General features: G+C 52.2%; 1 protein-coding gene across 1 annotated transcript; it reads left to right on the forward strand.

Moving 5' to 3' along the window:
- The first annotated feature begins 267 nt into the window (after positions 1-267).
- On the forward strand, positions 268-15,063 carry LOC109692409 (poliovirus receptor homolog). The gene is made up of 8 exons (XM_020172991.2): positions 268-515; positions 3,408-3,773; positions 4,687-4,983; positions 6,652-6,769; positions 9,416-9,564; positions 10,308-10,424; positions 12,221-12,252; positions 12,635-15,063. Exons 1-8 carry the CDS (start codon positions 455-457, stop codon positions 12,707-12,709), a joined length of 1,215 nt encoding a protein of 404 aa, XP_020028580.2. The 5' UTR covers positions 268-454; the 3' UTR covers positions 12,710-15,063.
- The last annotated feature ends 1,531 nt before the right edge of the window (positions 15,064-16,594 follow it).

Consider the following 16,594-nt stretch of genomic DNA (forward strand, 5'->3'; position numbering starts at 1 on the left):
TGAGAACTATTTGCCCAGGCTGGCCTTGAACCTCGATCCTCTCAATCTCGGCCTCCTAGGTCACTGGGATTCCAGGTGTGAGCCCCTGCGCCAGGGCTTCCTGTGCTCTTCATCAAACCATTTATTCATACAATGCTTATCTCCGACTTCCTGACTGCTGGGTGGCAAGCCTCCTTCTCCTACACCGCCCTGCCTGGGTCAATTCGGTGTCAGGGTGACAGGGTGACAGTGCCCCCCCCCACGCCGGCGCCTGCGCGGAGGGAGGCCCCGCCCCGCCCTCCTTGTCACCTTCCCTTGCGGCCAAGTCACTGCGCTTCACCCGAATTTCCCCATTCCCGCCGCAGGCTCCGGACAGCATGGTCCTTGGGACATTCCTGGCCAGGTGTCGGGATTGTCACTCCCGTTAGGGACAGCGGCAGAGGCAGATCGGAGCGACGGACCGCGGAGGGACAGCATGGCCGGCGCGCTGCTGCTGCTGCTGCTGCTGCTGCTGCTCGCTCTGACCGGCGGCTCCGGTAAGTGACACCCGCCCTGTCCCCTCCCCAACCCCAAGCCCCCTCCCCAACCCCAAGCCCCCTCCCCAACCCCAAGCCCCCTCCCCAACCCCAAGCCCCCTCCCCAACCCCAAGCCCCCTCCCCAACCCAGCGGGGCCACCGGTCCCCGCGCCACCCCCAGCCCGCCCTGCGCTCGGCTGCGGACGCCTACCCCCCCACACCCTCGGTGACTCAGGGCCTGCAACCCTACTCTCATGCCACACCCTTGGGGACACCATGGCTGAAGGGGCGGGTGGAGACAGCAGCTGGCGACCCATTCATTCCAGTAGGCATCCAGCTACCATGAGACCCAAGTGTTGGGGATCCTGCCTTGAACAGAGTCAGCTTGTGGCGTCTAATGTGTGTGCGTGTGTTCAATGGGGGGGGCGGGTCTGGCAGAACGTAAGGCGATGTCCGGTCACCGCAACTAGGGACATGTGAGCAGGGCTGCGCGGTGGCTCACACCTGTAACCCCAGGGACTCAGGAGGCAGCGATCAGGAGGATCGAGGTACGAAGCCAGCCCAGGCAAATAGTTCATGAGACCCTATCTCGAAAAACCCTCCCCAAAAAAGGGCTGGTGGGTGATTCAAGGTGTAAGCCCTGAATTCAAACCCAGTACTGCAAAAAATAAATAAAAATTTAAAAAGGACAGGGAAGGAGAAAGAAAAGGAAGGGGGTGGGGGAAGCCTGAGTGTGGAACCTGGAGTTTCTTCTTATTTCAGCATTTCCTCAAAAAAAGTGAGTGGAAAACACTGTGGCAGTTTCCTAGAACAGAGAGTGTCCCCGATTGAGGAGCTCACCAAAGGCCACCACGCTGAGCTAAAGTACCTTGAAGAGATTCCCAACAAGGAACTGTTCACAGACTGGGAGGCGGAGGCAGGAAGTCTCAGAGCTCAAGAATGAGCTGACACAGTCACTTAGGCTCCACCACCAGGGTTGGGGAGCCCTGGGAATCCCAGCACTGGTCAGACCCAGCTCTGGACCCTCCCCTGCTGGGTGGGCCAGGCCAGTAACTTCACTCTGTCCTCTCACTTGTCCCAATCTGCCCAATGGAATGGACCCAGGGGTCACAGATCAGGGGAAAGGTTGGAGGAGGCTGCTGGTGGGGCCACACCTCCCACGTTCACTCCCAGGACAGTCCCTACGTTAGGGGACCTTGCATCACTTCAAGAGAAGGAATTAGGTGACAGGAGACCCCCAAAGCCACATGCAAGGCAATGGTAAAGTCAGCATTCAAACCCCAAAGCCAGCCCCCTGGCCAGCACACTCAGCATCCCACAGTCACCAGTATCCAAACTGTGCCCTCCTTCCACCTCCCTCTAGTGGTATCTGTGTCCACTGCCTTCTGGCTTCCACTTCTTCATGGCCACTAGTATTCGCCATTATAGAGGGCTGACCACATGTACTCCCACACACATATTTCATGATTTAATCTTTCCCATCCAGTCTCATTTTCACCCCTTCTGTGTTAGTCAGCAGGCTGTCACCATGCCAAATACCTGAGGTAATCAACTTATAAACAGAAAGGTTGCCAGGCTTGGTGATGCATGTCTGTAATCCCAGCTAAGCAGGAGGAAGAGATGGGAGGCTCACAGTCTGAGGCTGGCTCTGCAAAAATCCTGAGACCCTATATGAAAAATAACTAAAGCAAAAAGGGCTGGGTGGGTAGCTCAAGTGGTAGAGTGCCTACCTAGCAAGTTCAAGGACCTGAGTTCAAACCCCAGTACCACAAAAAAGGGGGAGGGGAGAGAAAGGTTTATTTTTGGAGGATGGAGTCCATGTCAATTGTCCCCATTGTTTTGGGCCTGTGACTAGGTGACATATCGTGGCATGGAGCTTGTGGTGGAGCAAAATTGCTGACCTCATAGTGACAAAGCAAAAGAGAGAAAAAAGAAGAGTCTGGGGTCGCACAAGCCCCCTTGAGGGCACTTCCTGTGTCCTAACAACCTCCTACTAGGCCCCCTTTTTTTTTAAAGACAGGATCTTGCTATGTAGCTGGAGCTGACCTGGAACTCTCAATCCTCCTGACTCAGCCTCCCTAGTGCTGGGATTATAGATGGGCCTATCATGCCCAGCTAAGCCCCACCTCTTAAGGGGCCAAGCCTTTACCATGCAAATGAGCGCAGCCATTTTGCAGGGGAGAAAACTGAGGCTCTAAGTGCAACAACCTGTACAGCGGCCCCAGCTAGTGAGGGGCAGGGCTGAACCTTTCTCCCTCCCACCTTCTTATTCTTATTCACAAGAAGGTATTGCACAAGCTGACACACACACACATTGAGGGCCTACTGTGTGCTGGGCTGAAGACAGATTTTCATGTAGGTCCTGGAGAACTGACCCCAGGTTCAAATCCCACCTTGCTTGCTTACCCCGCTGTGACCTGGAACAAACCACCGCGTAGCTCAGTCTCCCGATGTTGTGACGGCACTGGGATTTGAACTCCGGACCTTGCACTTGCAGGTGCTCAACCACTTGATTTACTCCCCCAGCCCTTTTTGCTTTATTTATTTTTCTAATAGGATCCTGGATAGCGATCCTCCTACTTATGCCTCCCACATAGCTGGGACGACAGGCACTTGCCAGCACTCCCAGTTTCTTTCCGTTGAGATGGGGTCTCGCAAATTTTTTTGCTAGGGCTCTCCTGGAACCATGATCCTCCCCATCTCAGCCTCTCACTTAGCTGGAATGACAAGCGCACCCCACTTGTATGCAACTGTTGGTTGAGATAGGGTCTTACGAACTATTTGCCTGGGATTGGCTTCGAACCGTGATCCTCTCTATCTCAGCCTCCCGAGCACCTAGGATTACAGGCATGAGCCACCACACCCGGCTTCAGTTTCCCCACTTGTAAACGGTGCTCCCGGTTTCCCCCCAGGGACCCGGCCCATGGATGTGAAGGTGCTGTCCCAGGTGATCGGCTTCGTGGGCGAGTCTGTGACGCTGCCGTGCCACCTGCAACTTGTGGAGTCCACCTTGGAAGTGACCCAGATCACGTGGATGCGGGAGGAGCCTGAGGACACAGTGGCCGTCTTCCACCCCAAGCAGGGCGCCACCTACCCGGACCCCAAGAGGACGCGGTTCGCGGCGTACAGGCAGGGCATGGATCCGCAGGATATGGATGTGTGGGATGCGTCGCTGATCCTGGCGGAGGTGCGCGCAGAGGACGAAGCCAACTACACGTGCACCTTCGCCACCTACCCCATGGGCAGCAGGAGCGCGCGCACCCAGCTGCGAGTGCTGGGTGAGCAGGCCGGGGTGGGGGAGAAGCCACTGCGGGGGGGTGGGGGACTACCAAAGATGGGGAGACCTGGGGGAAAGACAGGGCTGCCCTGCAGATTCCTGGGAACTAAAGGAAACAGCAGGCAGGGGACCTTAGTGAGCTTGGGGACCGAGGACACACTATAGGGGAGCAGGTGTTGGTGTTGGGTGGGACCTCAGAGGCTGGACTGAGGGCAGTGTTTTCATCTGGGTCCGTTTTCCTTTTCCTGAGGTTTTGGGATCTTGGGGTCCATCTGGGGGAAGCACCAAGAAGCCAGGCTCTCCCTGGGGTGACCCGGTAGCTTCTTACAGCTGCCACTTACTGCGTGTTTTGGTGACAAGCAAAGTTGCAAAAGGCCAAGGGGAGAGAGCCTAGTCCCCGCCTCCAGGGTTGTCATGGGAACGGGAGTTCATTTACCAGGCACCAGTAGAAAAAAATGACAACCCCCAAAAAAGAAAAAACAAAAAATACAAAAAAAAAGACAAACCTTTTTCTTAGAACTTGAGCCCAGTCTCTCTGTGCCTCAGTCTACCCTTCTGGGTCCCCAGCCCAGCAAGGGAGCAATCTGCCTTCCCCTAGGATGGCACGCCCCATGACAGAGCAGGGCCAGGTGGTCTTGGTCACTCCTGGGTCCCTAGCACTGCACAGGGGAATTTTTTTGAGCACTTTTTATGGGTCAGAGAACATTCTAAGAGCTTTACCTGGCTGTGATCCCTTCCTTATCCCCAGTTGACACACAAGGAAACTGAGGCCCGGACTTGCCCAAGGTCACCCAGCTGCTGAGGGGCAGACAAGGGATTTGAGCCTGACCCTTTAAATGTTCCCTCCCCCGTGCTGACAGATTTTGGGGGTGACACAAGCAGAAGGTGACCTGTCCTTCTTGTCCCCCTCGCAGCCCGGCCCCAGAGCACAGCCAAAGCCCTGGCAGTCCCGCTCAGCCCGCTCCCCTCCGAGCCTGTGCCCGTGGCCCGCTGTGTGTCCACTGGGGGACTCCCGCCCGCTGAAATTTCCTGGTTGTCACACGAGAACATCCCCACCAATGAGACCAAGGACCCAGGGGGCACGTACACGGTCACCAGCTTCTTCACCTTGGTGCCCTCGAGCCAAGACGACGGCAAGAATGTCACCTGCAAAGTGCAGCATGAGAGCTTGAAGGAGCCGGTGCTGCTGCCAGTGACCTTGGCCTTGCACTGTGAGTACATCCACGCACACATGAGGGCCAGGCTGCCTCCACCCGCTGTCTACACCCGCTCCCAAGGCCACTGTCCACATCACCTCCAGCATCTGCATGGCTCCCTCTGTCCCCTGCTACCATCTACACACCCCAGCCCATTGTCTATACTGCCTATGCCAAACTCCCTCAGGAGCATTGGACTGTCTCTACTGCATGCTGGCTCTGTTGACTTGCCCCTGTTTTTTCACTGGCTCCCCTGGGCAGTGTCTACACTGCCCTCCCGAGGTAGTCTGCACTCCCTGCAGCCCAGTGCTGTGCACACTGGTGCATCTACAGGTTGTCTACACCCACACACACACGCCGCCACACCGCCTTGACTGTGTTCTGTCTACACTGCCTGCTCTGAGTCTCCCACACAGTGTCACCTCCTCTAGCTCCCTGGAGAAATCGTCCACATTGACAGCCCTGGGGACAGAAGCAGAATGCTAGTGCCCACGTCATTTTAAATTGTCTGGTGCCCCATTTCTAAAAAAAACAAATCAATTTGTTTCTTTTTTTTTTTGTGGTACTGAGGCGTGAACTCAGGGCCTACACCTTAAACCACTCCAGCAGCCCTTTTTTTGAAGGTTTGTCAAGATAGAGTCTTGAGAACTATTTGCCCAGGGCTGGCTTCAAACTGGGATCCTCCTGATCGCTGCCTCCTGAGTAGCTGGGATTACAGGAGTGACCAACGGCACCCAGTAAGACAAAATCAATTTTGATAATAAATTTAACATGGTCCGACAGATCTGAAATATTATCATTTCAGCATGTGACAGGTTTTAAGAACTGACTCATGAGATCTTTTCTATTCTTCTGGCCATCTTTGAAATCAGGAGTGCATCTGAGACCAGCTGCTGCCAAGTGCTGCAGTCACATATGTGTCACTGGTGCCACCATATTGGACAGCTTGGATCTCAGTGTATTGATGGCTGGTGTCCACACACACAAACACACACACACAGTCAATTTCATCAGCACCTGGATCCCACTCTATGCTGATGGTACCCCTGATATTTTTGTCACAGAGTCCCCTGGAAACTGACTATTGTGATACCATCTACTCTGCTGACTCACCACCCTGTCTACACTGAGCCATCAATGACAACAACACAACCCTTCCTGTGCAGTCTCCACAGCATCCCCACAATCGTTGTCTATACTGCCTGTTCACCCAGGCAGTTGGTACACTGATTGCCCTCAACCCTGTCACTGGGTCTCAGGGAGGAAGAAATCTGTACTGACTCCCAAACAACACTGTCTTGTTGGTCTTTTTCCTAAGTACACAGAAAAATCTTCCCTGTGGATCACATTTGGGGTGGATAAGCAGTGTAGATTGAAGGAATGTTGGCTGGGACACTTGCCTGCAGGACTTGTCAGAGCCTTGAATGTGCTCTTGTATGTTAGGCCTGTCCAAGGAGCCTTTGCTCATTGAACACTCAAGGCAGAAGTGGAACTGCCAGAGAAAGGCAGGTCCTGGAAACCCTTCTGTGCCCACCCTGACGGGGGACACCCAGGCTTCTGCTCTCTGAGAGAAGCCATTGTCCTGGACTCACAGGCCTCTCTGTGTCGGGCTGCTACCCAGTCTGCTGAAGGAGGGGCCTCTGACTGTCCCCAGTCTCTGAGCCCCATGGTCCTTTCCCTCAGATCCACCTGAGGTCTCCATCACCGGCTATGATGACAACTGGTACCTCGGCCGCAGGAATGTCGCCCTGACCTGCCACGCCCACAGCAACCCCAAGTCCGAAAGCTACAACTGGAGCACGTGAGTCACAAGACTCCAAAAGTGGGTCTGAGGGAGGAGGCTGGGACCTGGACCCCTAGGTCTAAAGGAGGACTGGGGCCTGAACTGCTGGGTCTGAGGGAAGAGGGTTGGGGCCTGGATTCCTGGCTCTGAAGAAGGAAGGAATGCAGGAAGGCAAAAGGACAGAAAGGCGACACCTGCAGTGACACAACTTTCCAAGATGATTCAGTCGAGGCAGAGGGTGCACCCTCTCCTCAGTGCCCCAGCTTTGCCAAGGCCCAACCCCCTGCTGGGATCAGGCACCACACCCAGCACTGTGGCCCTCAAGGATCATGTGTTTGGGACCAGGGCTCAGTGTGCCACTCCTAGGAGGTCAAAACCAAAACAAAGACCAAACACTCTCTACAGTGCATCTGGCTCCAGAGTGGGCCTTCCTAGTCTGTGGCCGTGTCCCCTCCGCATCCCTGGGGCAGCCTGCAGTCAGATTTCCCCAAATTCAGGCAGAGGTTGAGGTTATAAGATAAGATTTCTTTTTTTTTTAATAGTGCTGGGGCTGGAACCCAGGGCCTCAGCACTTGCTGGCAAGCGCTCTACTGCTGAACCACACCCTAGCCCAAAGGTAGCCACTTCATTTCCTATTGGGCCTTTTCTCTTATTATAAAAATAACTTATGACTAACCATTAATACAGTTAGGAAAAAAGAAGAAAATACTGCCTACCATCAAGAGTAGCCAGTCACCTCCAAAAGTATCTACTGTTACCTTTTATTATACATCCTTTCCGGTTTTTTTTTTTTTTTTTTTTCTGATTCACAACAACTGAATTGTGTTTTGGGTGCAATTTTGAAACTTCCTCTGTCTCGTGAATTCCTTGTCGTGTCAGCGTGCAAAGTTCCACACCCTGTACCCGCCAACATTTTATTACAGTTTCCCAACATACAGAAAAATCTTAAGAATTTTCCAGTGAACACTCAAAAGTCCACCTTGGGGATTTTCCCACTAATGACTTATTGGATTTTAAAAATCCCATTTGTGTCCACCCATCTATGCCTGTAATCCATCAGTCAGTCCATCTTGGATTTTGTGTACTTCAAACGTAAAACCCCATGTTATCTTTTCTTTTGGTTTTGGTTTTTTGAGACAGGGTCTGGCTATGTAGCACAGGCTGGCCTTGAACTCACGATCCTCCTGCCTCACCGCCCTTTGTTAATATGACTTTACATGTGTCATCAGTCCCCAGTGTAGGAAATGGAAGTCACTTTCCATTTTTAACTAAGCAAATGTCATGATGATGACTCTACTAAATCCCCCTCCTCTGGATAGCCCCTGTCATTTACTGATTGTCAATGGAAATAATTGCTGTCAACAATTTGGCATTTTAGGACTAGGGCTGCCGCTCAGGGTGGAGCACTTGCCTAGCACGTGTCAGGCCCTAGACTCCATCCTTGGCACCACACACACACACACAAAGCCAGGTGTGGTATCTCATACCTGTAATCCCAGCCACTGGGGAGATGGAGATGGGAAGATGACAGTGCAAGTCTGGGAAAAGTGGGAGACCTTATCTGAAAAATAAACCAAAAAGAAGGCTGGGAGTGGTGGGTGCTGGTGGCTCACACCTGTAATCCCAGCTACTTAGGAGACAGAGATCAGGAGGATCACAATTCAAAACCAGCCTGGGCAAATAGTTCACGAGACCTTATCTTGAAAAACCCTTCACAAAAATAGGACTGGTGGAGTGGCTTAATGTGAAGGCCCTGAGTTCAAACCCCAGAACCACAAAAAAAAAAAAGACACTTACTGCTCTGTCTCAAAGTGCCAAGATTTAGGTTACAAGTCAGGTAGAGATTTACATCCTGGCTCTACAGAAAGCCAAAACCTGCCAGCTGCCACCTCCTCCACCTCTGTTACTTGAACTGGAGAGCTGGGCTGCGACCCTGACACAACTTGGTAAATGAGACAGGCCAAAGTCCCTTCCCTGTGAGCTGCCGTTCCAGTGGGGAAGAGGAAAATAAACAAAATGAACTTGTAAAGTATCTAGTGTGTCCAATACTGATTAAAAAAAAAAAAAAAAAGCCTTGAGAAAGAACAGAGAAGGGGTCTGGTGTAGAAACGGGTGGCCAAGGACAGTGTTGTCAACCAAGGTAACATCTGATCAGAGGCCTGGACGAGGCCAGCCAGGGTGTGCTCTGCTGGGAACAGCATTCCAGGCAAAGGGAACAGCATCAACCCTGTACATGCTCACTGCCTAGAGGTATAACTGCAGAGTTTCAGGGTCAAACAAGAGGCCACTGTGATCACAGACGGGAACAAAAGGGGATCGGGGCTGGATCACTTGGGACCTGTAAGCAGGGCGACACTGGCTTTGCTCTGAATTAGGCAGCCTCCCCCTCCATCCCTGGGGTGGGCGACCTCTGGTGGCCAGGAGGGGAACAGATGGGGTAAGGGCAGAAATTGGAGTCCCAGTGAAAGCCAGAAGGGGGAGGTGATAGGGAGCACTTAGATAAAGGGGGGAACCAACAGGAGGTGCTCCCAATACAGGGTGAGGGTGTCAGGGAAGAGCCTGGACTGCTGTCAACCTGTATCATAGGGCATCTGTGTTCCTGTCACATTCTGGATCACTCTGGCCTCCAGCAGAGGCCCCGTGCTCACCTGTCTGTCTCTCCAGGCCCACAGGTCCCCTGCCTCACTCTGCTGTGGCCCAGAACAACAAGCTCTTCATCCATACCGTGGACGAGTCTGTCAACACGACCTTCATCTGCAGTGTCACAAATGCCCTAGGAACCAGGCAGGAGGAAATGGCCATCCAAGTCAAAAGTACTGAGGAGAATGGGGAGACCCGCAGAGGGGCGGGGGGGAGGCACAGGGTCCCTTTGTGGTGCTTGATGCAGGGGAGCCCTAAATCCACTTGTGACAGGACCAACAGGGTCCACTTTGAACCATTCAGTGCTATTGGTCAGACACCTGGACACAGACCGGCCCTCCACCCACCCAGGCTGGGGCAGGTATGAGATGCCCCTTCCTTGGGGGCTCAGAAAGAGCCTGCATTATACAGAGCCCTATCCTTTGTAATTGGCAGACATGACTTAAATAACTAGGACTTCGTTGAAAATTCACCTTCAGGTTTGGTTAGATCCAGGCGCTGCACCTCTTTAGCTCTCTTTTCCTCATGCTGGTTTCTTCTCAGGCAGGCTGTGTCCTCGGGGACTCAAGGTGGCCCTCACGCTAGGACACTCACATCCCACCAGAGGCTTAGCAGCTACAGGGGAAAGAGCAGCGCTCTTTGAATAGCTCCAGCCAAAGTCCCAGGGCTGCCTCCCATTGGCCCACGTGTGAACCAATCACAGCAGCCTGGGAGAATGGGATGTTCTGATTGGCCAGGCCTGAGCCAACGCCCCCTCCTAGGACCCACAGGGTGGAGTGGAGTCCGGCTGAAGGGATGGACTGGGGGAGGTGGAAGGAAATTCGGGTGCCGCTTCACGGACAAGGGGTGGCACTTTCCAGACAGGTGAGACCCCTCAAAAGTTTCCTGACCTGCCCGTTTCCATCTCCTCCTCCAGAGACATTGTCAGGCACAGACAGGAGGACTGTCATCACCATCGCCATTGTCCTTGTGATCATCGCGGTTATCGTGGGAGGCCTAGGGTTCTGTTGTGTGAGGCAGAGGAGACATCGGGGTGAGTCCCTTCCTCAGATAATTATTTCATAAATATTTGCGATGGGGGAGATTGTGGAGCTTTTTTAGGGGCATATATTAAATTGTAGGTAATAAGGGATTTTGTCATGGCGTGCCCACCTTTATAATGTACCTTGATCTCATTCACCCCCCACCTCTCTCTCTGGCACTGGGGTTTGAACTCAGGGCCTCACGCTTGCTAGACAAGTGCTCTACCACTTAAGCCACCCACGCACCCTCAGCCCTTTTTGCATTTTTACGTTATTTTTCACCTAGGATCTTTCATTTTTTTGCCCAGGGCCAGCCTCAGACCACCATCCTCCTACCTATGCCTCCCAAGTAGTCCCAAGAAGCTGAGATTTCAGGCATGCACCACCACACCCAGCTTGTTTGTTGAGATGGGACATCAGTCCTCCTTTCTCTGCCTCCAGAGTAGCTGAGAGTACAGGTGTGAGTCATTGCACCTGACTCTATTACTCTCTTACTGTCACTCTTCCCTTCCTTTTTTCCTTTCCCTTTCTGCCACCGCAGTAGTCCTCCCTTCATTTTTGTGAACTTGGTGGTTGTTTTCCTTTGTTTTGTTTCCCCTTGGCTTTCACGAATGAGAGAAAACATGTCTTTTTGGGACTGGCTTATTTCATTTAACATAATGTTCTCCAATTCTAGCCATTTACCTACAAACAGCATAACTGCACTCCTCTTTATGGCTGAGTAATACTCCATTGTGTAAATACACCACCTTTTCTTTATGCATTCACCCATTGATGGACACCGGGGCTGACTCACAGACTGGCAACTGTGAGTGCTGCTGCTATAGACACGGGGTGCAGGTGTCTCTACTGTCAGATGACTTAGATTCTTCGGGGTGCCTATCCAGGAGTGGTATAGCTGGGCCCTACGGGAGTTCATCGTAGAGCCCTTAAAGGCCACATAAGGACTTTGGCTTTTAATTCAGGCCACATGGGAGGCCCTGAAGGATGGCTGGAGAGTGGAATGACACCCAGTACCCTTGAACCTACCCTCTAAAGGGCCTGATGCCTCCACACCTGAAGAGCTTTGTATGGGCTGTTCCCTGCCTGGAACTCCCTCAGCCGTCGTCATCACTTCTTTTCTCCTCCACTCCCCTCCCCTCTCCTTTTTCTTTTTCTTTTTTGGTGCTGGGGTTTGGATTCAGGCCCATTCATGCTCGGCAAGCGCGCTACCACTTGAGCCACATTCTTCAACCATTTTGTTTATATTTTATTTTTTGAGACAGAATCTGGCTATGTAGCCCAGGCTGGCCTTGAACTCCTGGTCCTCCTGCCTCAGCCTCTTGAGTACTGGGATTACAGATGTGTGCCACTATGCCCAGCTCACATTTTCTTCTTCATTTACTTTTACAAAGGAGAGAGAGAGAGACAGAGAGAGAGAGACTATCTCCAGGAATATCCACCAAGGAAGGAAGGGAGGGAGACAGCAAGGGAGGGAAACCAACCAAACAAAAAACCCTGTTGAATAGTTGAGAAAACAGAGGCACAGAGAGGTTAAGTCACTTAGTCCGGGGTCACACAGCTCCTAAGGACAGAGATGAGATTTCAGCCCATGAGAGATAAGTTTATTTATGCTTAATAACCAAATGCATGGCTGGATGACCAACTCCTTAAAGAGCCCCACACCAGCCCTGTTTGACAAACGTGTACCCCCACAGTGCCGATGTCCCCAGGTCAATAGCAGAGGCGAGACGGGGCTTACTCCCGTCTTCCTCCAACAGTTCCCAACATTGTTCCTTCCTGAATAATTCTCCTTCTGCTTCACCAGGTCAGCAACAGTCCAGCCCCTCGGCGAACGGGGTGAGTGTGGAGGGGGAGCTGAGGACGGGGTGGGGGCCACAGACCAATTGCCAGAACTTTCCACCGCAGGCGCCCACAGTGTGACATCTGGAGCCTGGGCCTTTTCTCCCAGTGCCTCGAGCTGCAGAAGTAGCAGGCAGAGGTCCCTGTGGAATTTTCTAGAATGCAGGCCCTTGGGAGTCGGGTCTGGTGGAGCCTGGGGATATGCATTTTGATCTGTGTCCCACACACGCACCTACGATCATCCTTGGGGACACTGCCCTGGCTTCCAGGAGAGGGGATTGGGCAGTGGGCTGCTCTTTGCTCATGGTTGGCAGGGGAAGCTTTTGTCTGATTTTCTTTGAAAGGAACCAAGACTAATGTTTAAACTGCCCTCTTCCAGGCTGTCCACTATTCACTTGTGAACACTGGTGAGGTCAACTCTCCCCAGGACCAGCCAACACGGAGCACCAGGTGACGGCCCAGGCGCCAGGTCACCCACGCATGTCTCCTTGAGTGGACAGAGAGACAGAGCTGGGGAGGCCAGGGCCTCTCTGAGTGGCCCCACCCCACGGAGGAAGCCTCCTCCAGAGGGACAGGCCACCGCCAGATGCACCCTCTGCTGCCCGGAGCAGTGGCTGGTACAAATTTAGGAGCCTCCCAGAACCCCCCCTGCCCCAGCCATTGCAAAGACTCACAGAACCAACAAAAAGATAATCAGACCAGCCAAGGAAAAGGAGCACAGGACAGGTCCAGGGGATCCAGGCGCAGCTGCCAGCTGCCACTCCCCAGGATTCATGGAGACTGCTGTTTTCCCAGCAATAATGTGTACAGCATACAAAACCATCACCGGCAAGCTGGCATGGTGCTTCATGCTTGTAATCCCAGCTACTCAGGAAGCAGGAGGATCAGGAGTTCCAAGCCCGCCTGGGCTACACAGTGAGTTCACAACCAACCAGCAAGCTCCATCCCAGACTGCAAAAGAAGAAAAAAAAAAAAAACTTTACAAAGGCCTATGAGCTTGGAGGTTGCAAAAAAAAACAGAAACAAGAAGGATTTGGGGTTTGCTCTGGGAAAAGACAGGAGAGTATAGAACAAAAAAGGATTGGGAAGAGAGGAACCAGGATGATGGGACAATTGGGTAAATTAGGAGGAGATGAGACCGGGGGGCCCACAGTATAGGGGAGACAAGAGACCATCAGTCCCTTGACCACCTGGCACTTTCACTAAAGCTTATTTATTAATTAATTTATTTTTATTTATTATATCTCCAGTAGCTATGTGGAAGGCATCTTTTGTGGGAACTAAGGAAGGGCTGAGTTTAGTGTGACAGTCACCACCTGTGACAGAAGCGGGGGTGTGAGCATTGACCCTGAAGTGAGAAAGACGTCAGGGTGACAAGTGTGATGCTACACGTCTATAATCCCTGCACTCTGGAGGTGAGGGCAGATGATCATGAGGTTGAGGCCAGCCTGGACTACATAGAGAGACACTGTCTCAAAAAAGCAAAATTGAAAATTGTGCATTTCGGTTGGGCCACAGACTTAGTAGTTTAAAAAACAAAATTAGGTCTGGGGGTATAAGGTATGGGTTTTTGCTGAGGTGAGCCTGGACCCAAAATCCTCCTATTTCTGCCTCCTGAATGGTTGGGATCTCACGTATTTGTTGAGATGGGGTCTCACTGCTTCTCCCTTCACTGGCCTTGAACTTTGACCCTCCTGACGTCCACCTCCCAAGTAGCTGTGATTACAGGAGTCAGCCTCACACCAGTCCTGTATTATACTTTTTATTGTTATTTTAAAGAACAGTCTTTGAACTTTTTTTTTTAAGTCTACTGTAAAACAGTCTGTCACGTCAGTCAGCAGCAGCCTCTGACATCTCACATTTACTGAGGCCAATAAATGTATTTTTGTTGTTTTGTTTTTTGTTTCTTGAGCCAGGGTCTCACTATGCAGCCCAGGCTGTCCTCCACCTCCCGGGTGCTGGAACTACAGGCGTGCACCACCACGCTTGTGGTTCTCCTGCTGCCTGTACTCCATGTGGGGATAGCAGGACGGCTTTAGCCAGACCCCTAAGGATGGACATTTTATTGTGTCCAGCCTTTCACTAGTACTATGCCACACACTGTCACTGGGCTCATGTTGATGCCTGGGGGTGTGACACACTCCTGGAGGTGGCATTGTTGGGTCAGAGACCCCGTGCCCTTGTCACAGTGATAGACACTGACAACTGGCCATCCTGGAAACTGGCCCCAGGGCTTTGGTAAGAGTCTCGCACAAACTTTATATAAGCTTCAGAAAGCCGTAGTATCCATCTCAGAGAAGGAGGTTCTGGTGGCAGTCCAAGGTGGGGGCAGGGATCCATCCTGTCTTATCTTGCTTTAAAGAGCTGGAAAGTTCTAGAAGCCCCTGGGTTGCAGATTGCTTGGGTGAGGATGCCTGTGCTACTGAAGTCAGACTTCTTTTAAAAGGATAAGTTGCCCAGGAATTCCACTTCTGGGTATGTGTACTTATTGAAAACATAGCCGGGCATGGTGGTACATGCCTGTAATCCCAGCAGTTGGGAGGTGGAGGCAGGAGATGACAAGTTCAGGTCAGTCTGAGCTACATGTCGAGACCCTGTCTCAAGAATCCAAAAAAGAAAGAAAAGAAAAAGAATTAAGAACACTCATTCAACCAATTTTGTATGTGTGTGTGTGTGTGTGTGTGTGTGTGTGGTACTGGAGTTTGAACTCACAAATATTTTTATATGAAGTTCACTCACAATAACCAAAAGGAGGGCACAATATGAATGTCCAACCAGCCGATGAGTGAATAAAGGCATATCATCTAATGCGCAGTGGAGTATTATTCAGCCGTAAGAAAGGAACAGAGCACTGATTCATGTTACAGTATGGGTGAACCTCAAAACCATGATGCTGAGTGAAAGAAGCCCGGCACGGAAGCCTCGCAGTGTGGTTCCAGTGTGGTTCCGGTACACAATTTGCAGTGTAGACTAAATGCACAGAGACGAAAACGGGTTAGTGGTTGCCAGGCTCTGGGGGAGGAGAAAACAGAGGAGCAGCTGCTTAAGGTTTTTGAGGCATCCTGGGAGGTGTTGAAATTGTGAGATGTCCCAAGTGCCACAGAATTGTAGTTTTAAAATCTCAAAGTGGTAACATTTTATGTGTGTTTTACAATAACAAGTAATTTTTATAGAAAAAAAATTGTTTCCTGGCTCTTTACTTACTGGAAGAATTTTCAGAGCTAATTAAACTTGGGAGGTGTAGGTAAGTGTATACAAAATGAGATGGGGGCTTCTACCCCATCCCCCTTCCCATCTGCAGGCTGGCAATGAAAACAGCCTGGGGCTGCTTCCTCTGCTTTTCTGCACACATTGGTATCAACCCAGGTGGGTGCCATGATGGCCCCTCATCCGGGACATTGCCCCCATCGCACACCCAGGGATGCAGCCCATCCCTTCCGGGGATGGAAGACCAACAGGAAGCCTGCCCCACGGCATCCTTCCGTCTCATTGGCCAGCACCATCCATGGCTCGGCCAATCCAGGCCGGAAGAATGGGGCCGCCTGGGAGGCTTTGACCAATCAGAACCTGCCCTCTGGGGGCGGGGTTAGATGCCTGGGTGAAGCCTGCCGGTGACAGGTCTAGGTAATTGGGAGGCGTTTGCGGCTTAGTCTCTTCTCTTTGATCACTGTCTAAATGTTTTGTAAAGTAAACCCTGACTTCTTTCAGTGATGCAAAAAGAATCAAAGTCAGAGAGAGGGAGAGAGAGACAGGGAGAGAGAAGAGGTGCAGCAACTGGCTAGCTTTGCTTTTATGGCTGCCTGAAAATAGTTGCTGGATTTTCAGCACGTCCTCCCTGCCAGACAGAAAGGGGACCGCGGCAAGGACCGAGGGGACCCCATCCTGAGAGCCCCTCCAGGAAACCTTCCAGACATTAGGGGAGGTGCGGGTTGCAGGCGAATCTCCTCCCTTGGAGAGGTGGGGTAGGGGCCATGGCCAGTCCAGAGTCAAGGTCAGCAGCAATAAACATGGACGCTTGCTGCTGGCCTCCGGCCAACAGCTCGGGCTACTCACCCGGTAAGGGGGCAAGGTGCGTCCCCACCGTCCAGAGGAGGAAGTGGGGGGTCACCATCCCAGCCCCCTCCCTCAGCCAAGAGGGGACAGAACTGGGCTGACAGCCAGGCTTACTGCCCAAGGCAGGGCTGCCTTGGAGCCCGCAGCTCACCTGGGCCACACTCCTCAAGATGGCACGAAGTCAAGGGTCCCGGGCTGGCAGAGTGGCTGTAGTGGTACAGCGCCTGCCTAGCAAGCGTGAGGCCCTGAGTTCAAACTCCAGTGCCACCAAAAAAAAAAAAGAGTC

Source organism: Castor canadensis, chromosome 16 (assembly GCF_047511655.1).
Source record: "Castor canadensis chromosome 16, mCasCan1.hap1v2, whole genome shotgun sequence".
Classification (NCBI taxonomy): domain Eukaryota; kingdom Metazoa; phylum Chordata; class Mammalia; order Rodentia; family Castoridae; genus Castor; species Castor canadensis.

Bases quoted from the DNA above. Each gene is read 5' to 3' on its own strand.
- LOC109692409 (XM_020172991.2), top strand. From the start codon at position 455: ATGGCCGGCGCGCTGCTGCTGCTGCTGCTGCTGCTGCTGCTCGCTCTG. The intron at 6,770-9,415 runs GTGAGTCACAAG...CTGTCTCTCCAG, and splicing joins GAAAGCTACAACTGGAGCAC to GCCCACAGGTCCCCTGCCTC. The intron at 12,253-12,634 runs GTGAGTGTGGAG...GCCCTCTTCCAG, and splicing joins CCAGCCCCTCGGCGAACGGG to GCTGTCCACTATTCACTTGT.